General features: G+C 52.1%; 1 protein-coding gene across 1 annotated transcript in view; it reads right to left on the bottom strand.

Annotated features, from left to right (window-relative positions):
• The window catches only part of KCNQ4 (potassium voltage-gated channel subfamily Q member 4), a 61,701-nt gene that overhangs the window by 14,407 nt on the left and 21,906 nt on the right, over positions 1-25,388 (bottom strand). Inside the window, exons 2-9 of the mRNA XM_064279942.1 lie at positions 10,815-10,905; positions 10,036-10,162; positions 9,647-9,822; positions 8,510-8,635; positions 7,991-8,101; positions 7,704-7,799; positions 4,767-4,855; positions 2,847-3,008 (exon numbers count right to left, since the gene is read on the bottom strand). Coding sequence (XP_064136012.1) covers positions 2,847-3,008; positions 4,767-4,855; positions 7,704-7,799; positions 7,991-8,101; positions 8,510-8,635; positions 9,647-9,822; positions 10,036-10,162; positions 10,815-10,905 — 978 coding nt within the window. The remainder of the gene's footprint in view (positions 1-2,846; positions 3,009-4,766; positions 4,856-7,703; positions 7,800-7,990; positions 8,102-8,509; positions 8,636-9,646; positions 9,823-10,035; positions 10,163-10,814; positions 10,906-25,388) is intronic.

Below are 25,388 nucleotides of genomic sequence, written 5' to 3'. Positions count from 1 at the left end.
ATCCAAGGCCCAGCAAAAGTCAGAGTGGGAAGGACCCTCAGAGTGCCTCTAGTTCAATCTGCCCATTCCACAGATGGGAAACTGAGGTCCAGAGAAGAAAAGCAATTTAGCCAAGATCATACAGGGTGTCAGCGGCCGAGCCGGGACTCATCCCCAAGGCTCCTGCAAATGTCCCTCCTGGCAGACTGGGTGCCAGGGCCATGCCCTCAGGCTCGGCAGAGGCATTCCCCCAGGAAAGTGGAAGGTTCGTCGGGGCCCCAAGGCAGACGGCAGGCGGCAGGCACATGCACCTTGTCCTTGGCCCATTCTGTCCCCCTCTCCAGCCCCTGAACTGGGTGGGGCGAGGAGAAGTGGGGACAGGAGGAGCAGGCGAGGGGGTACCTCGGTCTCCAGCTGGCGTGGATCCGAAAGAAACTCCGTTTATTACTAAACATCTGGCTGGAAAGTTGAGAACAAGACACAAACAGAGGTTAGTGGGAAGGGAGCAGGTGGGCAGAGCGTGGGGAGCTGCCGGGATGGGGCCGGCCTCCTGTGGCTGGCGGGAGAGAAGGATCCCCACCCAACTCATCCTCCAGCTCCCATCCCCAGGGTGCAGAGGTTCTCAAACTTTGCATAAGGACCTCCTGGGGAGCATGTTAAATTTGCAGAACTCTGTGCCTCTTCTCCAGGGGTGCTAATGCTGTGACTTGGGGAGAGGTCCAAGTATCTGCATTTTGAACAAACGCCCCACAAGATACTGATGCAGGAGGTCAGTGGACCATGTTTTGAGTAACACTCCCTTTAGTGCCTCATCTCAAAACCCCAAAATGCTGTCCCCCAGAAGGTCCTGCCCTGTGTAGCTCTACTTCCTGGGGTCGTGCTCAGCCTGGGTCCATCGTCAAGCACCACCAGAGGTACAGCCAACCAGGCATGTGTAAGTGTCGGGGACAGTCATGGCTGGCACCCACCCTATAGGGCGCAGACTGTAAGATTAAGGATATTGCCATTTGGCTTGAAGCTGGTGGTTACTGGTCCCCTAGAAGTCCTAGCTCAGTCCCCTGGAGGCCCTGAGAAAAAGGGACACCTTCATCACCATGTCCATGAGCCCTGGACACGCAAACACTCCAGGGCAGACGGATACAAGGCTGGGAGGTAGTGATGGCCAAACTCCCAGTGCTAATCTATTCCTGGTTCTTACAGGGCTCGGGGGACCCACAGTAGCTTTGGGTGGTGGTACAGGTACTTTCCTATTGAGGTAAGGTGAGACCAGAGTGAACTGGAGGCTTCAGAGAGCCCTCCTGACTCTGGCCCTGGGTGGGGTTGCTGGAATGCTTTTTGAGCCTCTGCCTATAAACCTTGGTGCGACAGGGATGGGAATAACAGTGAAAGGACTTCAGGTAGTGACGGAGATCAGAGTAGGGACACACCAGGGTCCAGGGAGCTCCCAGCCTGACCTAGCCAGTGATGCTTCCCCTTGCCCCATCCCCAGACTTGGAGGGGGCTCTCCCTCTCCACCACCTCCTGTTCAGCCCCTGGCCCAGGAATGCCTCATTGAGGACAAGGAGGGGACGCTGCTCCCAGAATCCCCTGTACTGGAACTCCCTCTTCCCCATCCTCCAGACCTTTCCAGCCTGGAAGAACCTAGAGAACCTAGAGAACCCAGAGACCCTGATTAGCCCAAACATCAATGACTGTCATCCAGAACAGAAGTTCAGAGTGGCTTGATGACTTTCTCAAGGACACACAGCATCAAATGGCAGAGGCAGGCTTTCACCGCACCTCCTCTTTCTCATCACTGAGTGGCTCAACTTCTCTCGTCCCTTGTTCTGGGCCTGGGTCCCGGAATAACACCTGAGGCTCAAGGCCCAGGGGCTCACCTGGCTCGTTCAGGGATGATGTGTGAAGATGAGACAAAACAAAGAGATGGGTAAGGGAGAGGAGAGGGATGGGGATTGGGGGACTGAACCCTTGACCTCAAAGCTAAGCCTCTACAAGAGCGGCTGTTTCCCCACACTGTGAGTTAATGGGCTTCCCTTGTCCAAATACACCTGGAATTCCATTGTTCATAAATGTTTGTATGGGGTAAACATTGTTCTTTCTTTCTTCTTCTTTCAAGATGCAAAAGCTCCAGAAAAGACAGGTGGAGAGGAAAGAGACTGTTGGGAGGGGCAAAGTGTAGCCCAGTGAGGGAGAAAGGCATTGTGGAAGAATCCCAGGAGGGCCCTCTGGGATGAGCGAAGCTGTGGACAAGGGTTGCACAAGACAAGAGCAAGTCATCGGTTGAGTTTACGTAGGTTCTACAGCAGTTCTTAGTCACAGAGCTCTCTTTTCAGCCAGCTGGCATCTCATTCCCGAAATGCAGATTTAGGGTGTTCAAGCCCCTTCTAGAGAAGCATGCTGGGGGAGGGGGTTCCCTGCCCTCATGCCCCAGGATGGTGCCCACGATTACCTGAGCTGTAAGCACCTGTGGCCAGCGGCCTCCTCCTCTCTCCAGCTTCCCGGAAGGGATGGGGGTGCAGGGATAGAAGAGTGAGGGGGATGTGGAAACAGAGAAAGAAAGAGGACAATGGCGTGAATGGAGGGGGTGATGGGCAAGGATGGTGTGGACATCTCTCCCACTCAGACCTTTGAGCCCCACATGACAAAAAGGTGAGGCCAGCCTGGTCCCTCCAGAGAGGCCCTCAGTCTGTACCTGTCTGGCCATTCAATGCCAACCATTAAGGCCTCACGACGAGGCCTGGCACTCCCCAGAACAGGCCCAGACACCCCCGTCATGGCTGAAGACAGGTCTGAGAGAGGATGAGAAACAAAGAATGGAAAAGGAAGAGGGGAAGCAAGAGGAGGTGGCGGCCCCGGGGGGCCCCTACCTTTCCCCAGGGCAGAAGGAGGTGCTGCCCGGCCGGTGGCAGGTGGCAACGGGCGGGTAGCGGGAGGGTGCTCCATCAGGTACCGGCGCCCGCCGCACCTCCAGGGGCCGTAGGCCCCCATTGCGGGCCCGTTGCACGTGCTCAAACAAGAGGGCCAGCTCTCTGCAGGAGAGGGCGCCATCAGCAGCAGGCAGGGCCCTGGCACTACCCACCTCCCCCAGTGGGCACTGAGTTCGTGGCCTCAGGTTCTGCCAGGCCCTGCCTCTTTAGAGATGCTCAGAGAACACCCAGGCCAGAAGTGGGGGGGGGGGTTGGAAAGACTGGTCTTCCTCCTCCCTTTGTACATTCAGTTCCTGGGAATTCCTCAGGGCTGCCAGGTATGATTGTGCAGTTTGGGCACAACTCAAAAGCACCCACCCACACAAGGCAGCAAGTGGGGACCCAAATCCAGCTTACTCTCTGCTCATCAAGCTGAGTGAGTGCCTGGATGTGGAACTACACCTACCCAGTGGGAGTGGCAGTGGCAGCCCTGAAATCCTTAACCTCTGACTCTGGGGAAACTGAGGCTGAGGAAGCAGGCTTGAGGGGTTAGCCAGCCCAGTTTCCTTTCCTTACAGCATTCAACCCTGCCACTGGGTTCTTGGAGGTTATATTTAGGACTGTAGCTCCTTCCTAACTCTCCAGGCCAATTCCCATTCCCACAATCCCAGGAGGGCACCTCTCCTCTCTAGAACCCCTGCCTACCTTCCCATCATATGGATGAGGAAACTGAGGTCCAGGGAACAGGAGGTCCAATGGAGGCAGAATCTCCAGACCAGGCTCTGTCTCTCCTACCAGAGGACCTAGACCACCCGACTCCTAAACCTTTCCTCTCCCTCACACACCTCACATTTCTAAAGAACCAGCCCCTGCCCCTCTCCCCAAGGCCTGGCCTTGAATCCTTAGGGCTACTTCTGGCACAGAAGGCTTCTCTTAGTCTAACCACCATTCTGGTCTCTGAGGTGGGAGCTTGCCTCTGCCAAGTGGAGAGATTGGGGGGACCAGTGTGATGCTGGGAGCCTCCCTTCCCAGCCCCTTCTCTCCTGTTCCTCCCCGGGCAGCCCCTGAGGCCGGGAGGCAAGGGAGAGCAGGTGTAGGGGCAAGTGGGATCACACAACAGCTGCTCCTGGAGGACTAATGAGGCAAAAAAGCCGCCCACAGAAGCGCTGAGCACAGCAGCCTGGTCCAGCCATGTGCTTGATGCCTGCCTGCCTGTGGGACTGAGCCAGTCCCCATGGTCTTCATTCCTGCCCAAGGGCCTAGCCAGGCACCTGGCCACACGCACCTTGGTGATGCTATTAATAATCTCCTGTGTGGAGCCACCCCCTAGGCAGTTTTAGCCCAGCCTGGGCCAGTGGGGCTAACCCAATTCCGGGCCCTGAGGCTGCTGCCCAGGGCAGTAAAAGTGGGTACATATTCACTCACGGGGGTGCTGGGTGGGCCCCTGCACCCAACTCTGGCACATACATTCTTGCCCATACCACACTTTCTCTGTCCAGCTACAACATGCCAGGCTGATAAAGGTTAACATTGCCTCCACCAAAGGCTGAGGGGAGAATGAGCTGGCAGTGCTACTGTCCTGGGTGGTATCACCCATGGGTGAGCTTGTGAATTTCCAGTACCCCAGCGTCTGGGACTCAGCCAGTGGGGCAGGGCTTCACCCCCTGCCCCATGTCTTGTGTCTACCTGTGTCCTGGGCACACCAGAGCATGAGAGAGGACACTCCAGGCTCTGAGTTACACTGGATTGGCAGAGCCAGCCCCAGATGATCCCATGGGAGCTGTCACACCCTCCCCATCCTCCAGGGCTAAGTCCCAGGCACTTGTCCTCAAGGGGCATTACCACCAGCCCCCTACCAGTCCCATCCTCAGCAAGCCCTACCTGAAGGATGGGAGGATACTGTCGTAGTAGTACCAGGTAGCCGTCAGGTAGGCCCGGCTAGTGTCGGTGGAGTACAGTCGCCATGCAGCCTGGTGGGATGGGGGGAGGGAGGGTGAGACAGCATCAGTGAGGCCTCTGGCCCCCTGCCCCCGAAAGAACCTAGTCCGAAAGAACCTAGTCCGTGGGTCAGTAGAGGGCACTCAAAGCTAGAAACCAGTTGCAATTCCATAGTTACCAGCAGGGCTGGCCAAAGAAATTGAGACCTAGAGAAAAGTGACTTCCTCAAGGCAACAAAGCAGGTCAGCACCACAGCTGGAGGCCCTGGAGCACTGGGATTAAGAGCTCGGGTATTGCTGTCAAGTAGACGTAGGTTTCCAATCTCAGCTCTGCCTAAAAAGTAAACCTTCAGAGCCTCAGTCTCCTCATCTGTAAAATGGAGCTAATTCTACTTACCTAACAGAGTGTTGTGAGGACTAAACACACTAATGAATAATAAATGACAAGCTCAGGGTCTGGCACACAGTAGTTAATGCCAGGTTCCCTGTTAAACATTCCTGCTATCTCCCTTATCACAGTCAATTAAAAAAAAAACCTCCGTTGTCGAGTCGATTCCAACTCCTAGTGACTCTATAGGACAGAGTAGAACTGCCTTACAGGGTTTCCAAGGAGTGGCTGGTAGGTTCGAGCTGCCGACCTTTTGGTTAGCAGCCAAGATCTTACCCACTACGCCACCAGGGCTCCTCACAGTCAATAGACATCTATTGATTGTGTATTTGATTAATGTCTTTCTCTCCCCCTAGACTCTAAGCTCTGTCTTGGTCACCACTGTATCCTCAGTGCCAAGAACAGTACCTGGCACATAGTAGGTTTTAGTCAATGTCTGGCAAATTAATCTTGGCTGAGTGAATTATTTATTACTAATGACAGCTCCCATCCCATCTTTCCCAGCTGTCCTACACTGTCCAAGGGAGCACTGGGGGCTGAGGAAGGGAGGAAAGAGCATCACCTAGCAAGCCCTCAGCATCCACAGACATACAAGGTTTCCTCTGCAGCAGGAGGGATGAGGGCCAGAAGGCAGGAAGACCCATCCCTCTCCCTCCAGCCGTGGTAAGGCCTGTGAGTTTGGTGGCCAGTGAGGGTGAGGAGATGTGGAAGCTGCCAGAACAAAGTAGAACTAGGCCATGGGTGCCCCCCTCCTTTGGGTGCCTCTTGTCCTTAAGGGGCTGCTCACTGCTAGCCTCATGGACCAGAGGCCCTCCCAGGACAGGCATATTTTTACCTCCTGCTTGCCTAGGCCCCTGGCTTGGGCTGGGGAGCAGCTGCCAAAGCTGTCTCATTAATTATGGGCACCACAATACCAGCTGTCTCTCGCCATGGACAGTGCCAGCTGCCTGCCCCTACAATGCCCCTTGGAAGGCCAGCTGCCAGGGGACAGTGGCCATTGTGTCCCAGGGGATGCCAAGAAGGAAAAGCTGGGCTGGTGGCTGGAGATAGCAGGGACCAGGAGGGGAGTTTCACCCTGGGGAGAGGAGATAGAGAAGGGCTGAGTCAGGCCTGGATTTGGGGGTCAGAGGGTGGTGCGCTTGGGGGCAGGCAGAGGTGGGCTGTGACAGTGTTCCCTGAACCATTTCCTGCAGGGATTTATTTTGCACGCACTCCTGACTAAGAAGGAGCCAAGATCAAGGCACGGAGTCACAAAAAATCAGCCCGCACCCTGTCAGACCACCTCACCACACTGAGGGAAACTGAGACCACAGGCTTCTGGTCTCTTACCCCCTACTCTGGTTGCTCCTCCTGTCTCCTTGCCCAGTTCAACATCACCAGCTTAGCCATTAAAAACGGGGTTACTAAAAGCCCAGTTTGGTCCTTCTTCTCCCCCAGCATACCCACCCCCACCCCTCCCCCGCCAAAATCAATCCAAAGCTCACTCATGCCCGGGGCCTCATTACCATCTACCTGCAGTCACTCCCAACATCGTCCACCCAGCACGGACCACTCCTCTCAGCTGCAGACCCACACCTCCGGCTGCCTCCTCAGCATCCCCACTCAGGGTCTCAGAATCCCCTCAGATGCCACATGCCCCAGCCAAACTCATATTCTTCATGCCCAAATCTGATCCCCACCCAATGAGTAGAACCAACAAGCATCCAGTGGGACAAGGCAGAAATCTCAGTCACCCTGCCACCCCCCTCTCCCTTCCTTCTCATGTCACTAATTTTACTATCTAAATACCCAGAATCTGCCCCCTCTTTCTATGTCTTCTGCTGTTCCCCAAGCCACCCCAGCAGCCCCACCTCACCTAGACTGTTGCCAGAGCCTCCTTTCCTGGTTTTCCCCACCCACCTTGGTCACCCTCCAATCCATTCGCCGCTTTTCAAAACACAAATCTGATCATGTCACCTACTCTGCTACTTCATCCCCATCAGTGGTTTCTTATTGCTCTTAGGAAAAAGTTAAACTCCTCCCTATAGACCCCAGGTCTGGGTCCTCCTGCCCACCTACCCAACTCTTTCTACTCTACACTCCTAGAGATTTTTGTTCCAGCTTTACTGGCTTCCTTAAAGTTCATCAAACATACCACGCACCACAGGGCCTTTGCACACGCTGTTCACCCTGCCTTGAATAGCTCTAGTCCAGACCCCACCCCACTCTGGGCCATGTGGAGTCAGGGCTGGAGGTGAGCAATGAGAAAGCCTTAGTTGGCCAGAAGCTAGGTATTTGGTGCAGGGAAAAGCTTCTGACAATCTCCATCAGCATCCCAGCTCTGCCCCCGACTTGATGTGTGACTCCAGAAAAATGACATCTACTCTCTGAGGTTCAAAGTTGGAGTCATGGTTATGAAGCTGGGGCACATGGGCCAGTGCACAGGGCCAGGTACACAGGTACACAGTTCAGGTACATTGCCCTCCTCCACAGCCTCTCCTGGGCATCTTATACCTGGATGAGGTTGGCAGCTGGCATCCTCCGCTTCTCGAAATGCTTCTGCCGGTGCTGCTCCTGGACCTTCAGGGCAAATCCGGAGCCCAGAATGCCCTGGGGGGAAGGGCATGGTTGGGGGAATGCAGGGCAGCAAGAAGTTTCCAGGACACCCCTATCCTTGCCCATCCGATAGGCCAGGAGATGTCCTGCCAATATGGGCCAGGGACTCAGCAGATTCCACCCCTGGGCCTCTCCTAGAGGCTGGGCCACCCTCAGGGGAGAAGAACAGAGGAAGGGGAACTCACGGCAGGCAGGGCGAAGAAGGAGATGCCCAGTAAGGCAAAGCCAGCAGCCAGGACCCTACCCAGCCATGTATGCGGCGTCTTGTCACCATAGCCAATTGTCGTCAGAGTAATCTGGGGGCACAAATCAATTACCCACAGCTCTAGTCACGGGGGCCACCCACAGGAGCTTGTTGGGGGCTCAGACAAAGAGGTATGGGAGTCACCCATGGGGTTGGTCACAAGGAGTTGTCATGGGGGCTGGTTAACGGCATAGGCAGATTCCCCCAGCGCTGGTTGGAGGAATGGGTGCGGGTCACAAGAACTTGATGTGGAAGGTTAGGTGGGGGCACAAGCAGGTCCACTTGGGCATGCTGGGGGGCTAGCACCAGGTCATCCACAGGGGCCAGTCACAGGGGCCCTATACAGAGGACAGGGACAGGCCTGCTCAACCCCGAGTTGGGGGGTCACAATGGGCAGGCCTCAGGAAGTTCCCAGGGAGGGTCCCGGGAGAAGGGCATCCCTGCACCGACCCTCACGCACCGTGCCCCACCAGAGCGAGTCGGCGTAAGAGGAGAAGTCGGAGTTAGCGTCCTTCTCGGCCAGATAGACCAGAAAGGAGGCGAAGATGAGCACCAGGAACCCGATGTACCAGGCGGTGATCAGCTCCTGCCAGGGCAACAAAGCATGAGACCACAGAGGGGCTGAGGGGAGGGGCGTGAGGACGCCGGGAACGCTGTGCACACCTGAGGGAGGGAGGAAAGAGGCCCGGGCCACAGGGGAGGTGGGAGGCTCCCGGAGTGGTCTCTGGGGGTGTTCTGGGGTGAAGGGGATTAAAGTACCGGTGGGGACTTTTCCAAGACATTCCAGGCAGCGGCTTTGCTCCCCTTTCTTTTCAGCTGCTCCCTTCAAGAAGACCCTGCCCTGCCTTCTCAGAAAGGCCAACCAAAAAACCAAAACCATTGCTATCAAGTCGATGCTGACTCATAGGGACCCTATAGGAGAGAGTAGAACTGCCCCCACAGAGTTTTTAATTCTTACGAAGCAGGCTGCCACATCTTTCTCCCGCGGAGAAGTTGATGGGTTCCAACTGCTGACTTTTCGGGTGGCAGCCGAGCGCTTAACCACTGCGCCACCAGGAGTCCTCTCAAAAAGGCCAGGCCCCCACAAAACCTCCGGCCCTATCCTTGTTCCTACCCTCAGGCCTCTCACCCCAACGTCGCACCTAGCCCCGCCCCCAAACCCCGCTTTCAGGTTTAGAGCCTGGTCCCACATCTAGTCCCGCCCGAACTCCACCCTCAGGCCTTTAGACCCTTTTGGTGTGTGCTTCGACCCCGAACCCAAAAGCTTCCGAGAGCCCCTCAAGTCCCACCTCTCAGGCCCCGCCTCCTGGCCTGGTCCTGACTCACAGGCCCCGCCCAGGTCCCGCCCCGCTCCGGCTCAATACGTAACCTCTCTTCGGGCCCCACCTCCTGCCCTGGTGCTCACTCCCTACGTTTCCCTTCCAGGCACCGCCCAGGCCCTGTCCCCCACCTAGCTTCGGCCCCCACCTTGCCCCGCCTGTTAGCCCCCGCCTCCAGCCCGGCCCCATAGATAGCCTCCTCTGACACCGCCCCCTGTCCTGTCCCTATACTTCCCAACCCCGTCGGTCTGCGCCACGAAGGCCCCTCCGGGCCTCACCTTGCTGTGCGCGTAGACCACAGAGCCGAGCAGCTTCCAGGTGCCGCCACGGCGGTCCATGCGCACCATGCGCAGGATCTGCAGGAAGCGCATGCTGCGCAACGCAGACGTGGCAAAGATGTTGCCCTGGGTGCCCGCGGCGATGACGGCCACCGAGGCCACGAACACGATAAAGTCTACAAGGGCGGGGATGGCGAGGTCACACGGACAGCGCCAAAGAGCCAACCCACCCCGCGTCCAGACCTGGGATCGGGGATTCCTGGAAGCTTTGGGGGAGTGAGAGCATCTGTTGAGTCGGTCAGCACCCAGGGTGGGGCTCAGGAATGGAGTCAATGTCGACTCTGAGGCTTGGGATCAGGGGTCAGGCGCGGGCGGGCGTCCCTTATTACCGATGACGCAGAAGGGTTTTCTGGCAAAGCGGAAGCGGCCTTGCCATCCTCGGTAACGGCAGCAGCACCCAGCCGACCAGACGCGAATGATGTACTCAAGGCCGAACACCACGATCATCACAAACTCCTGTGGGACCAGAGACCTGAGTTCTGGTTCCCACTCTCAGGAACGAGGGCGCAGGACATAGCACCAACCCAACCCAGAGTTCCCGGATTTGGGGGACCAGGACCACCTCATTATCACTTCTCCTCACACCATCTGGATGGACCTGGGGAGGATTCCAGAAGGGCAGGTGGCCCCTTACATGTCCTCCAAGGAGACTAACAGCCCAAGTCTGCCCTCTCCTTCACAACCCCCATGAGCTGTCTGGATTTTTCTATCCCTCATTCCCCGCCCCCCCCCCCATTCTAGACTCTAACCCTGACTGGGTGACACAAGAGGTGGCTATCTGTCAGCCATTCCCCTCTGAGGTTCTTCTGTTTAGGTTCAAAACAAAACCAGGGTAGAGTTTGCAATTTTTGTCCTGAGAAGGGATAGGGCTGACTCACCTGTTTTCCTCTGGGCCCATCATAAGCCCTCACCTAGAGGCAGAAGGTCACCCAGCACCTGCTCTAAGGTTGGGAACGAAACCCAGAAAGGGACAGCCACCAGCTCAGCGCACAAGGCACAACAAGGCACCGTCTGAGCCATGGGATGAGAAGCCTCTCTCCCCTTCAGCCCTCAGCCCAGGGGTGTGACCTCACACAGTGTCCCTCAGACCTGGGCTCCCGACACTCACCAAGATGAGGAGACACTCATTGGCAAGTTCCTGGTGTTCCTGGATGGTAGACAGCACGGACAGCACCAGGCAGCTGAAGACCAGCAAAAATCTGTAATTGCAGCATGAAGGAGAGGGTTAGACTGCTGGATGGACAGGACAGCTGAGGAATCTCCGGCAGGGGCCTGAAGAGTCGGGGGTGGGGGGAGGAGGGAAATAGCTCTCAGCCTGGCTGTTCAGGCTGTACCTAGGGGGAAAATTGTTTGAAAAACAGAATCAAATCAGAGTTCCCTATAATGTGGAAACCAAAGGGAGAATCCTCCAAGCCCCAGGCTGCCAAGCTCACAGACACCTCCCCAAACCAAACTCACTGCTTTTGAGTAGATTCCAACTTATAGCAATCCTATAGGACATAGTAGAGCTGCCCCACAGGGTTTCCAAGGCTGCAATCTTTACAGAAGCAGGCTGCCACATCTTTCTCTCGCAGAGCACTGATGGGTTCAAACTGCCAACCTTTCGGTTAGCAGCTGAGCACTTACCCGCAGCACCACCAGGGCTCCTTCACAAATACCTTGGGAGCCTCTCAACTGCCCTTTGATGCAGGCTGTAGCTCAGAGACTAGTCACTTAGCTGTGAGCATCTGCTCTGTCTGGGCTGGCAACAGGAACAGACTACCTCAGGGTCTCAAAGTCAGGAAGCTCCTCAGGCTCAGGTTGTCCTGAGAGAAGTGCCTCAGGAGTCAGCAGGGACCAGGGAAGGTCAGTGGCTGGGGGTGGGCTCCCTTCCCCCATGAATTTCTCAGTCGACTTGAGCAGTCAGGGCTCATCTGCAGAATGGACACCACTGCCCCTGCCTTCCTGGCTCTTATGGAATTAAATAACAAGATGGCTACACAAGAAAAGGAGATCAGGGAGGGCTGGCAGGGAGGGAAGGAGGCAGATGGGGCAGGGGGGAACAGGGCACAGTGGACCTGGACCATTAAAAAAAAAAAAAAAATTTTTTTTTTTTTTTTTTTTTAGAGGCCTGAAACTCTCCTGAGAGTGGTGGGAAGCTACTGAGTGGCCCAGAACCAGATGTTTAGAAACAGAGGAACTTTTAGAACCTAACTAGTCCAACATTTCCCTCATCCCCAATCATACACATGAAGAAACTGAGGCCCAGAGAAGGAATGGGATTCCCCAAGGTCACACAGGGTGTCCAGAAGACAGCTTAGAGCCAAGATTCCCAGCTTCCCAGTGGGTGGGAACAGGGGACAGGGAAGGAGGAGAGAAGCTGGTGGCCTTAGAGAGTATGTGAGTATGTCGGTATGTGAGGAAGGGCAGGACCAGAAGACACAGCCTGCAGGTGCAGCCAGAGGGAATGCAACTGGACTCAAGAATCAGGCCTCTTTGGATTGGCGTGTGCCTGCACATGCACGTGCCTGGAAAGGACCCCTGAGGGAACGGGCTTCTCTGGAAAAAAATTCGTGAGGACTGACCCACCAAAAAAAAAAAGCCTTCCCCAAATGTTTCCAAAGTCTTTTCGCCTCTGCACCCTTGCTGATGCTATGCATTCTACCTAAAACACCCTCCCTCACTGTCTGACCTGCTGGGACCCTACTCACCCATCACCCACACCCAAACACTACCTCCTCAAGGAGCCCTTGGTGATCCCCCACCATTTCCCCCTCTTCAGAGCTCCTCCTTCCCAATGCTTGCCTTCGTTTCAAGTGGCCCTAGTCACTCTCTATATGGCTTTATTTGTGCCCATGTGTCATGGTGGCAGGAGCATGGGCTCAGGATCAGAGAGACCTGGGTTCAAATCCCAGCTCTGCTTTTGTGTGGCTTTAGGAAAGTCACCTAACTTCTCTGCATCTGTGAAATGGGATGCTGATGGGAGAAAAAGCATGTAAAGGGCTTGGCTCTGGCCTGGCCCACTTAGACCTCCCTGGAGGTGGCTCCTGGTCTTCTTGGAAGGCAGGATCTCCGGCTGCATCACTGCAAATGCCCCTGTGTTGAGGAGACGGCTATTATAGATTGAATTGTGTCCCCCAAAATATGCGTTGGAATCCTAACCGCCGTACCAGGGGATGTAATCCCATCTGGGAACAGAGTTTTCTTTGGTATGTTAATGAGGCTGTATCAGTATAAAACCTGACTTCTAGTGAGAATCATAGTGACCCTATAGGACAGAGTAGAACTGCCCCATAGAGTTTCCAAAGTTGTAAATCTTTATGGAAGCAGACTGTCACATCTTCCTCCTGCAGAGCGGCTGGTGAATTCTAACCACTGACTTTTCGATTAGCAGCCAAGCACTTTAACCACTGCTCAACCAGGCTCCTTCCTATATCAGTATAGGGTGTGTCTGAAACCTAATCACTTTTGAGATATAAAAAAAGCAGATTAGGCACAGAAGCAAGCAGACACAGGAGGAAGACAGACACTATCTGAAGATGATGGAGGCAGACGAGTCTACAAGCACAGGAACTCCAAGGGTTGCCGGCTACCAGAAGTTGCAATAGACAAGAAAGGGCCTCTTCCTACAGCCAGTGCCCTGAATTTGGACTTCCGGCCTCCTGAATAGTGAGAAAAGAAGTTCTGTTCTTTAAAGCCACCGCTCACTGTATTCCTGTTACAGCAGCACTAGCAAACTAAGACGGTGGCTTTGGGTCAATGAGTGAGAAGGATCCCTTGGCAAGTTCCAGCTAGTAGCTGAGTCAGTGAAGGCACGGGGAGGGTAAAGGAAGAGAGTACCAGCCCCAGATGTTCAGTAACCAGCCACAGCCAACATAGCGGCCACTTCACTGGGGACAGTGACTGCAGCTGACGCAGCATTCTGGGCCAGAAGGGCTTCCCTGAGTTCATCACATCCAACCCCTCCTGTGGGAATAGCTGCAGCCAAATCTTTACAGGCCTTCTCCCTGGGCCCCTTGACAGAAATCCTTCAGTCCTGTTTCTCAGCTGATCTGGAGAGACCTCAGGACCTCAGGTAGAAGTGGGCCACCCTGTGAACTTCTTACCAGGTGTTTTAAGAATTTTCTGTTCTAAATACTTTTCTTTCCATGTCAATAGTTACACAGCTATAAAATTTCCACTTCACAATAGGTTGAGTGAAGAAACCAGATTAAAACACCTTAAGGACAATGTGATCCCAATTTTTAAAATATAAATTTTTTTTATACACGTACCAAAAGAGTGAGCAAAGCTTATCTCTGAGTGATGACATTAAGAGTGATTTGGCTTTTGTTTTGCCTTTGGCTTATTTGTGTTTCTTCATATATATATATATATACACACACACAAACACACACACACATATATCCGTTGCCATTGAGCTGATTCTGACTCATAGCAACCCTATAGGGCAAAGTAGAACTGCCCCATATGGTTTCCAAGGAGCGGATATATATATATAAAAAACCAAAGGTCCCTGGTGCTTTGAACTCACCAGCAGCTCCATGGGAGAAAAGACCTGAAGATCTGCTCCCATAATGATTGTGGCCTTGGAAACCCTATGGGTCAGTTCTACTCTTAGTCATATAAGATTGCTATGAGTTGGAATCAATTCGAAAACACACAGCAACAACAATAATATTTTTTAGAATAAATATGGGTTGTGTGGGTAATGACAAATGTCTACAAGCTTGCTGAAAGTGAAGAGGACTTGAAGCACTTAATGACGATCCAAACCCAGAGCCTTCAGTACGGATTACACTTCAACATAAAGAAAACAAAAATCCTCACAACTGGACCAATAAGCAACATCGTGATAAACAGAGAAAATATTGAAGTTGTCAAGGATTTCATTTTAGTTGGATCCACAGTCAACATCTGTGGAAGTAGCAGTCAAAAAATCAAATGATGTATTTATTATGTAGGGCAAATCTGCTGCAAAAGACCTCTTTAAAGTGTTAAAAAGCAAAGATGTCACTTTGAGGACTAAGGTGTCCCTGACCCAAGCCATGTATTTTTAATTGTCCAGCCAAAGCTGGGCAATGAATAAGGGAGACCTAAGAAGGGTTGATGCCTTTGAATTATGGTGCTGGCGAAGAATACTGATATACAATGGACTGCCAGAAGAATGAACAAATCTGTCTTGGAAGAAGTATAGCCAGAATGCTCCTTAGAAGTGAGGATGGTGAGAGTTTGTCTCATGTACTTTGGACTTGTTATCAGGAGCGACCAGTCCCTGGAGAGGGACATCATGCTTGGTAAAGTAGAGGGTCAGCGAAAAAGAGGAAGATCTTCAACAAGAGAGATTGACACAGTGGCTGCAAAAATGGGCTCAAACACAGCAACAATTGTGAGGATGGTACAGGACTGGACAGTGTTTCCGTCTGTTGTACATAGGGTTGCTACCAGTCGGAACTGACTCGATGGCACTAACAACAACAACACAAGTTTAAAAATACAAAAAGGGAGAAAAAAAAACTTGATTCTGTCCCCTCTCCCACTTTACTACAATAAAGAAATAGTTGCCATCAAGTTGATTCCAACTCATGGTGACCCCATGTGTGTCAGAGTAGAACTCTGCTTCATAGGGTTTTCAATGGCTGATTTTTCAGAAGTAGATCTCCAGATCTTTCCTTTGAGGCATCTCTGGGTGGACTTGAACCTCCAACCTTTCAGTTAGCAGCCTAGCATGTTAAACTTTTGTACCACGCAGGGACTCCTTTGCCATCGAGCAAGTATGAGGGTATGGCAGGCTCTTCCCTGAGTTCAGTTCATATGTCTAGCTGCCCAGTCAACATCACTTCTTTGGTGTCTAGTGCCCTCTCAAGATAAACGCATTCAAAAACAAACTCTTGATTATACCTCAAATCTTGCTCCTCTCTAGTCTTCGCCATCTCAGTAACAGTACCATCATTCACACAGGAGCTCAGGCCAAATGTCTAAGATTTACCTTTGATTCTTCCTTTCCATCACTCTCCATGTCCGGTCCTTTAGCAAATCCTTTGGTTGTACCTTCAGGGTATATCTCTAGACAGACCACATCTCACCACCCTGGCTAAGCCACTACATCTCTCCCTGAACTGATTTTTCTGCTTCCACTCTTGTCTAACTCTAACTTATCCTCTTCAAAGCAGCCACAGTGATCTCCCTAAAATGCAAAGCTGGAAGCCATTACTCTCCTCAAAACTCTCCACTGACTTCCTATCACACTTAGAGAGGAAAACTCAAACTCCTCAGCATGTCTGGAGAGGCCCTGCATGATCTGGTCCCCACCCACCCTTGAACTTGATCTCCTCTACTCTCTATGGAATACACCATGCACTGCCAAAAGAACGAACAAATCTGTCTTGGAAGAAGTACAACCAGAATGCTCCTTGGAAACAAGGATGGTAAGACTGCGTCTCACATACTTTGGACATGTTGTCAGGAAGGACTGGTCCTTGGAGAAGGACATCATGCTTGGTAAAGTTGAAGGTCAGCGAAAAAGAGGAAGACCCTCAGGGAGATAGGTTGATACAGAGGCTGCAACAACGGGCTCAAAAATACCAACAATTGTGAGGATGGCGCAGGACCAGGCAGTGTTTCATTCTGTTGTGCACAGAGTCACTATGAGTTGGAACAGACTGGATGGCACCTAACAACAACAGCACTCTACACGGGGCCCAGGGCCTTCCAGCCATTCTGGCTTCCTTGCCATTCCTGGAATGCATCAAACACTTTGGACTCTGCATTTGCTTTGCACTTTCCTCTGCCTGTTGTTCCCTTACTCACACACATCTGTGTTCAAAAATCACTTCCTTGGAGAGGCCTTTCCCACCCATCCACTCACTAAAATAATGGTCCATCCCCGTTCTCTCTCCCCTTCCTTACATTGTTTTACTCTTTTTCCTCATAACATTGTTGGAAGACTGAGTAAATGAATAGTAGGAACCCACATTAAACAACAAACATCACTAAGTCCCCAGTTTTTACCCACTGAGGAGGCACGCAGAGCTCTAAAGGCATCCATCCCCTTGGGCTCCCCAGCATCCTTCCGGAGAAGGGAAGAGAAGGCAGGCCTCTAACCATGATCAGCTCCGTTGGCCTTCACTGCTTAAAATACCCCTGAGATTCACCTCCCTCAGCCTTTACCCACTGGCTTCTCAGCACATTTAAACAGATGTACTTGGTGTGATACAGAACATCCTTATACCTGAGTAATTACCTCCACCTTCCAGATAAGGAAATGGGGCCCAGGGAGGAACAAACCTGCTTAAGAGCACATAATCAATCAGCGGTAGTGCTGGGGCTGGAACCCTTGCTCAGGCTGACCCTCAAGTTGCCTTGGCCTTCCTGAGGGGTCTTCACTCAGGGGCACACCCTTGGGACAGCAGAAGAGAGATCAATACCTGAAGCTTAGGGATCGAGGAGACAGGGAGAGGGAGCTCCTGAGCTGGGATCTGGCTGGGTCTGCCATAGCCAGGGTGTGACTTCAGTCATCCAACAAAGAACTGCCTAGGAAGCCGGACAATTAATAAGGAAGACCGAAGAAGAATTGATGCCTTTAAACCATGGTGTTGGCAAAGAATATTGAATATATTGTGAACTGCCAGAAGAACAAACAAATCTGTCTTGGGAGAAGTACAGCCAGAATGTTTATTAGAAGTGAGGATGGCAAGACTTCATCTCACTTACTCTGGACACGTTATCAAGAGGGACCAATCCCTGGAGAAGGACGTCATGCTTGATAAAGTGGAGGCTCAGTGAAAAAGAGGAAGACCCTCAATGAAATGAATTGATGCAGTGGCTGCAACAATGGGCTCTAACATAGCAACGATTGTGAGGATGGCGCAACACCGGGCAGTGTTTCGTTCTGTTGTAAGGTTGCTGTGAGTTGGAACTGACTCTACACACCTAACAACAACAACAGGAGTGTCTCTGGCCCTCTCTGGGGTCTCCGTTTCTCCACTTATACAAGTATAGATGGTACACAAGAGCTGGCTAGTCTTTTGTTAGTTGCTGTCAAGTCAGTTCCAACTCTTGGCAGCCTTGTGTATAACAGAAGGAAATGCTGCCCAGTTCTGTGTCATCTTCATCATGGTTGGTATGTTTGAGCCCATTGTTGTGGCTATGTGCCAGTCCATCTCACTGACGGTTTTCCTGTCTTTGATGACCCTCTACTTCAAACATGATGTCCTTTTCTAGCGATTGGTCTTTCCTGATGGCGTGTCCAAAGTAAGAATGTCAAAGTCTCACCATTCTTGCTTCTAAGGATCATTCTGGTTGCATTTCCCTCTAAAACTGATTTGTTCATTCTTCTGGCAGTCCATAGTATATCCAACATTCTTCGCCAACACCACAATTCGAATGCATCAATTTTTCTTCTGTCTTCATTTTTCACTGTCCAGCTTTCACAAGCATATGAGGTGATTCAAAAGACTATGGCTTGGGTCAGGAGCACCTTAGGCCTGTTGTTCCTGCTGTGTGCCAGCGAGTCATTTTCAACTCATAACAACCCCCATGTGACAGAGTAGAACTTCCTCATAAAGTTTTCTTGGCTGTAATCTTTTGGAAGCAGATTGCCAAGTCTTTTCTCCCACAGAGCCTCTGGATGGATTTAAACTACCAGCCTTGTGGTTAGCAGTCGAGTGTTTAACTCTTTGCACCACCAAGGCTCCTTACCTTAGGCCTCGGCACCCTATAATTTTCCCAGCAGAGAGGCCAGGCTGGCAGCCACTTTCTGAAGCATCTTTGCCCACTGTGTTTGCCTGCAGTTTGGGGCTTTGTTTGCCTCTACCGAGCACAAGAGGCAGAGCAAGTGACCATGTGGGACAGGTGGGTCCTAGCTGGCTGGCTCTTCCTGGCTGGGGCTCATCATGAGGCTTATCACAACCTTTCCTCTCCACCCCCAGCCCCATTCGGTGAGCAGAATCCCACTCATTCAGGAGGGCAGTAAGGAGATTAGGGTTGGGGGAAGAAGAGAGGAAAAGGGGAATGGTTTGCTTAGATCCGTGGTTCTCCAACCAAAAAGGCATCAGATTCACTTGGAGCGCTTATTAAAATACTGATTTCTGAGTCTCACCTCCAGAGTGTCCGATTCAGTGGGTATGAGGTAGAGCCTGAGAATCTGCATTTCTACAAAGTTCCCAGGTATTGCTGATACTGCTGGTCTGGGGACCACCCTTGGACAATCACTGGCTTAGCTGATTGGAGTGGCTGTCACTGACTCAATTATTAACTACTCCAGGGCTTCTTAAACAACTGCAGGCATTCCCTTCTCCCCACCTCCAGTTGGCCTTGAGCGGATTTCAACTCACAGTGGTCCCATGAGTGTCAGAGTAGAACTGTGCTCCGTCTCAGTGTCTATGATCTTTCAGACAAAGGCCTTTCTTCCAAGGTACCTTCGGATGGGCTTGAACCACCGACCTTTCAGTTAGCGCTGAGAGCATTAACCGTTTGCACTACCCAGGGCCTCCTCTCCCCTGCCTGTTGTTGTTGTTGTCGGTTGCTGTCCAGTTGATTCTGACTAATGGCGACTCCATGTGTGCAGAGTAGAACTACACTATAGGATTTTCAATGGCTGTGACCTTGCCACTGAAAGTAGATTACCAGCCTTGTCTTCGGAGGCCCCTCTAGGTGGGTTCCAACTGCCAACCTCCCGGCTAGTAATCAAGTGCTTAGCCATTCATGCTGCCCAGGGACTCCTGTCCCCCGCCTACATCTCCTCAAATCACCACCCAGAAGCAGCCCCAAGGCAGGCAGAGGGGGAAAGCCCTGCTGGAGGCAGGTCTCCGGCTACCATCAGCTTCACCCCTGATTGGCTGTGTGACCTTATGTAATAACCATAACCGCTCCTGCTCGCCAAGGGCTTCCTATTGGCCAGGCACTGTGCCAAGCCCTCTACATGCATAGTCTTAGTCACGTCTCACAACAACCTCAGGACGGTGGTACCATAACCACCCCCAGGCTTACTGAGTCTGGGGAAAGTATACCATTATGGCTGCATAACTCTGTGAAGATACTAAAAACCACACTGCCCTGTACACTTCAAAAGGGAGGATTTTATGGTATGCAATTTATAACTCAATAAAGCTGTTACTTTAAACAACCAAAAAAGACGGAAAGAAACATATATAAATTTGTCCAAAGTCATATAGTTGGCAAATAGAAGAGCCAAGACCTGAACCCAAGTTCACCAGGACCACCAGGCCATACCACCTCTCTGGGCCTCAGTTCCCCTGGCCATAACAGGAAAGTAGGGGATAACTCAGTGACAGTTAAGGTCCCTTCAGCTTTGTGACTCTCCAGCAGTGGGGTGGAAGGCAGGGGGTTGGCCAGCAGTCTGCTTCCAGATTCTCTGAGGATATTCCTGAAAGGACAGGAGCTAGGAGGCTGGAAAGATGGAGACACGACCAGGGGTGGATCACACAGCAGAAAAGAGGTTGTCATCTAACCTCTCTGAACCACATTCATTTAGGAAACATCAATTGACGTCTACACTCAGCCAGGTTCATTATAAAGTCAGAAATAAAAAATCCAGGTCCCCAAGAAATTAGACAAGCACAGTGGTGGCAATGATAGGCCAAATGGAGCCCCAGGCGGGCTTCAGCAAAGCCAGGAGGAGGGGTCAGGCCAGGCTCTTTGGGGGAAGTGAGACCTGAGTGGGCCAGGACAGGGTAGGGGTGCCCCAGGCAGAGGAAGCAGGATGTGCAGCAATAGAGGTGTGGGAGCCCAAGGGCAGCCCAGGACGGCCAGCAGTTCTGAATGGTGGGAGCCTAGAGTGAAGCGGATAGTGGAGAAATCAGAGAGGGCTAAATCCAGGGGTCTTGAGTGGCACCTCAGGCATTTAGAATTTTATCTTAAAGGCAATGGGGAGACACTGAAGAGTTTTAAGAGAAAGACTGACATGGTTCGATCTGTGTCTCAGGCTCATCACTGAGGGCAGTGTGGAGCATGGATTAAAGGAGGTGACTTATCAGGAAGGAAACCCTGATGGCATAGTGGTTAAGTGCTATGGCTGCTAACCAAAAGGTTGGCAGTTCAGATCCACCAGGTGCTCCTTGGAAACCCTATTGGGCAGTTCTACTCTGTCCTATAGGGTCACTATGAGTCGGAATTGACTCAATGGCAGGTTTGGTTTTTCTGGTTATCGGGAAAACCAGTTAGAAGGCTCCACAATAATTCAGATGGGTGATGATAGTAGCCTAGACCAGGGTGGTGGCAGTGGAGAATGGAGGGAAGTGGACAGATCGAAGAGAGCCTTAAGAAGTAGGACTTTTGGTGATTAATTGGAAATGGAGACAGTGAGGGAGAATGATCCTACATTTTCGGTTTGGGTACCAGACGGATGAAGATGTCATGAGTGAACTGAGATGGGACACCATGTTGAAGGAGAAGTATGGGAGTGATGAGTTCCGTTTTGGACATGTTGAGATGGGAAAGACTGTGGGACATCAGGCAAACACTCAGTTGGGTATTAAGAGAGCGAGCTGGACCAAAAATGTGGATTTGGGTGGGGGGCATCAGGGTAGAGGTGGTGATGGAAGTTATGGGAATGGCTGAGATGGTCCAGAGAGCTTGTGGCAAATTTAGAAGAGGACCCTGATGGGACTCCAGAGCTGCAGAAGGAGGAGAACCCCTCCACACAGACTGGCAAGGAGCAGCCAGAAACATGGGCAGGAAACCAGAAGAGAGAGGTGTCAGAGAGGCCAAGCGAAGTAAGTGATTCAAGAAGGAGGGGGTGGACAACAGTGTCAAATGCTGCCAAGAGGTCAAGTGAGATAAGGCTTGAAAATATCCACTGGATTTGGTGACAAGTTGGTCACAGGGTACCTTGGCGAGGGCAGTTTCAGAGGGTGGGAAGGGTCAGAGCAGGTCCAGATGGAGTGAGAAAGGGCAGTGAGGAAGTAAAGACGACGATGTAGATAAATATTTAAACAAGTTTGGCTGAAGAGAGTAGAGGCAGAGACTGGTAGCTGAAGAAGGATATGGAGCACAGGGAAAGAACCTTTTTTTTTTTTTTTTTAAGATGAGAGAGACTTGAGTGTACTTGTAGCCAGAGTAGAAGGAGCCAGGGGAAAGTTGAAGATGTGAGACAGAGAGGGGGTGATCAATGGAATGAAGTCCCCAGGGAGGTTGGGAGGTTGGGATCCAGAGGAGGGGAGGGCCAGCGGTGAGCAGGAAGGACCCCTCCAGCTTCCATGGTGACAGATGGGAAGAAGGAGAGATGTAGGAGGGAGGGGAGCAAGTCCAGAGCTCCCACAGGGCTTCTACTTCCCCTGTGAAGAGCAGGCAAAGTCTGCTTCTCAGAGCTGGGCGGCAGGGTGGGGTGGGGAAGGTCTGAATTGGCAGTTGTGGAGGGCGGGAGAGGGAACTGACCAGGCCTTGAAGAAGAGTCTGAGGGGAGCACAGGGTCCTTATCCCCAACAGTGAGGACAGGTGAAAAGAGGAGCTTGGGACATCGCAGGTGCAGAACACACGCATTTTTTTGTTTGTTTTTCAGATTTTTTTAAAATTGTGGTGAAAACATACACAACAAAACCTTCACCAATTCAACACTTTCCACATGTACACTCAGTGACATTGACTATATTGTTCACGTTGTACATCCTTCGTTGCTATCCTTCTCTGAATTACTCCACCCCGTTAACATAAACTCAACACCCCCAAAGCAAAACTCCCCCTTTCCCCCTCCCTCTGCATGTATATGCTTTGGTTTGGTTTGATTTTCAGGCGTGATGATCCTGAGGGAAGCAGCAGCCTGTGTGGGACTTGGGGACATCCCCCTCCAGGCCAAAGTAAGTGCAGATTCAGGCCTGTCCCTTCCTCCTCGTCCTCCTTCCTACCCTCTCTCTCCAGTGCTGCCCTGCCAGGGTCTGGGCCCTGCCTGGCCACCAGCTAGCTCCCTGGTTTCTGCATCTGGCCTGAGGAATGTGTGTCCTCTTCCCCATTCCCAGACCAGGGCCCTGAAGACAGAGCTCTGTCTTCCCTCAGCGGAGGGACCCTAGAGGCAGTCTGTTCTCATTCAGCAAAGGCTCCTGAAGGGCAGAGGCCATGACTCCCACCACCTTCCAGCTGATAGGGCTTCTCAAACCCCAAACCAGAGCTGATGCTGAAGAAGGGACTTCAGCTAACTGGAGAGGCACTTCCTGACAGGAGGCAGCAGTGTGGCCTGGAGGGCCCCCAGACTCTTTGAGGGAGAGCAGGCACTTACTTTCTCTTGTAGAGGGGTAGAGGGGCGGCAGTAAGCCAGGCCTCAGAGCAAAGCTCTTTCCAAGAATCCTCAGGGGCTGGGTGAAGTTTCCCCTGATCCAGCGATTCTAAATATGGCAAAGGGAGCAAGAGCATGTGACCCAGGGCCCCTGCCGCTGCTGCTGTTCTGAGCCAGAGGCCTGCACTGGGGCTCAGGGCTGAGGATGGGACTGGGGCTGAGGTCTCAAGGGAGCCTCAGTTTCTCTGTTTGCAAGATGAATGTGGGGAATAACTCAATGACAGTTCAAGTCCCTTCAGCTTTGTGACTCTTCAGCAGTGGGGAGAAAGGAGAGGGTTAGCCATCAGCTCAGTTCCAGATTCTCTGAGGATGGCCCTGGAAGGACAGAAGCTGCTGGAACGCATGCAAACTATAAAACAAACAAACAAAAAAAAGCCCCCTCTGGTAGGACCAATTAGAAAAAGGCACTCCCTCCCCCTCCAACTAGCCCAACAAATTACAAAAAGTTGACCCCTTTCAATGGACCAGTAAGAAACAGGCGTGACTTACTCTGGGCGGACCCATTCTTGCCAGGGTTCCAGGAGCTGAGCACAGGGTGGATTTTAGAGCCATTTGCGCCCTCAGCCCAGCCCCTCTGCAGGTCCCAGACTGCACAAGGATTTGTGGCAGCTCGGAAGTGGCCCTGTCAGACTGTCTCAAGCCCTAGAAGAGGCAACCTATGTGGTACAATATAGCTCCGTGCCCTTCTTCTGGCAGCTACTGATTCATCTACAGCTGGAGACTGACCCAAGAAGCGTCCACCCGCAGGCTGGATTGAGCCTCTCTCAGTAATGGAACTAAGAACCGTGGTGGAAAGTTGGCAAGAGGTGCAGAGAGAAGTGGAGAGGAGACTCTGCTACCCAGAATCTCACCTTCATTCTCTCGTCCGTGAAGCCCAGATGTGTGTCCTGCCTCAAAGCCTCTAAAAATTTTTTCTTTTCCTACAGTAAGTGTCTCCCACCCCCACATCTCAATTTTTCCTGGGCTGGGTTGAATGATCTCAGCCCCATTAAGGTACAGGAGGCAGGTATCTTCTGTGCAAGGTGTTTGATGAGTCACTGCTTCATCCTCTCCCACCTGGACTAGTCCCAAACTCTCCTACTTGTTCCCTCTGCCATGCCAGCCAGACTACCTGGAGTACTAGGTAAGTGGGCTGAGCAACATGTCAGCATGAGCCAAGAGTGGGGGCAAGGAGGAAGCAGGGACCATCCATCTGTCCAGGGCTAGCCAGGCAGCGCTCCCTTCTCAAATAAGCAGGGAGCCCTGGATCCTCCCAAGCAGGAGTCCACCAAGGTGAAAGGGAACTGAGGGGTGGAATACGGGAAATCAGGATTTTAGGATCTTAACCAAGATGGCCAACTGGAAACCTTTTCCCTGGTTCTGTCTGAGCAGCAGCTCCATGTAGATCCGGCTTGGCTCCATTTTACATGCTGGATTTGGCATAAAATTTCATTTCAACAAAGGGTTTTGCTGATTTTTAAAAAAGTAAAATCCACTGGCTTGCAAGCTCAGGCCCAAGCTCCTCAGACTGGTGTGCAAGGAAGGTCCTTACCCATTCCGCCATCTCTGCTGAGTGCCCAACCTGGCACTTGATTCTCCATTATCATAGCTCAGCAAGCGGGGCTTTTTGTTCCCTTCCCCGCCTTTGTCATGCTGTGTCTGCCCCTCCTCCAACCCTGGCTGGGCTAGATGGGAGCTCCCCACTCAGGCTCCCTTATTTCCTATTCTCATCCCTATGATCACCTTCCTCATGGAATTTACCTCAACCTGTGAAAATCTGTTAAATGCCTGCCTCCCCCACAGACCGAGAGCTGTTTCAGGGTAGAGGTCCCGATTTTCTCAACCTGAATCCCCTGTGCCTGACTCAGAACGTGTGCTTCGTAAGTTTCCTGAGAGAGGATAACCTCTCTGACTGATACCACCCCAGTCTGCAGAGCCCTGCTGGCCCCTCCTGACTCCACACCTCAATGCTCCCCAAAGCAGGGGTATTATGAGGGAACCAGGGAGGGCAGCAGCTCGGTGAAGCACACAGAGTATTCACTCACTCAGTCATTCATTCATTCAGTAAATATTGACTGAGTGCTTACCATGGGCCTGGAAACCCTGGTGGTGTAGTGGTTAAGAGCTACAGCTGCTACCCAAATGGTCAGCAGTTGGAATCCACCAACCGCTTCTTGGAAACCCTGTGGGGCAGTTCTACTCTGTCTGATAGGGTTGCTATGAGTTGGTATCGACTAGACCACAATAGGTTTGTTTTTTTTTCTTTTTACCATGGGCCAGGCACAAAGGCACACAATGTTCCCGACTTCATGGAACTTATATTTCAGTGGCAGGAGACCACTAAAAAACAAGAAATGATCCAAACTGTCAGATGATAATGGAGAAAAATTAAGTGGGAAAAGGATCAAAGAACATTGGCGTGGGAGTGGGGGGCTA

The sequence above is a fragment of the Loxodonta africana genome, chromosome 3, assembly GCF_030014295.1.
Source record: "Loxodonta africana isolate mLoxAfr1 chromosome 3, mLoxAfr1.hap2, whole genome shotgun sequence".
NCBI lineage: Eukaryota > Metazoa > Chordata > Mammalia > Proboscidea > Elephantidae > Loxodonta > Loxodonta africana.
The sequence above is the reverse complement of the archived record's forward strand: the minus strand, read 5'-3'. Positions and strand labels throughout refer to the sequence as shown.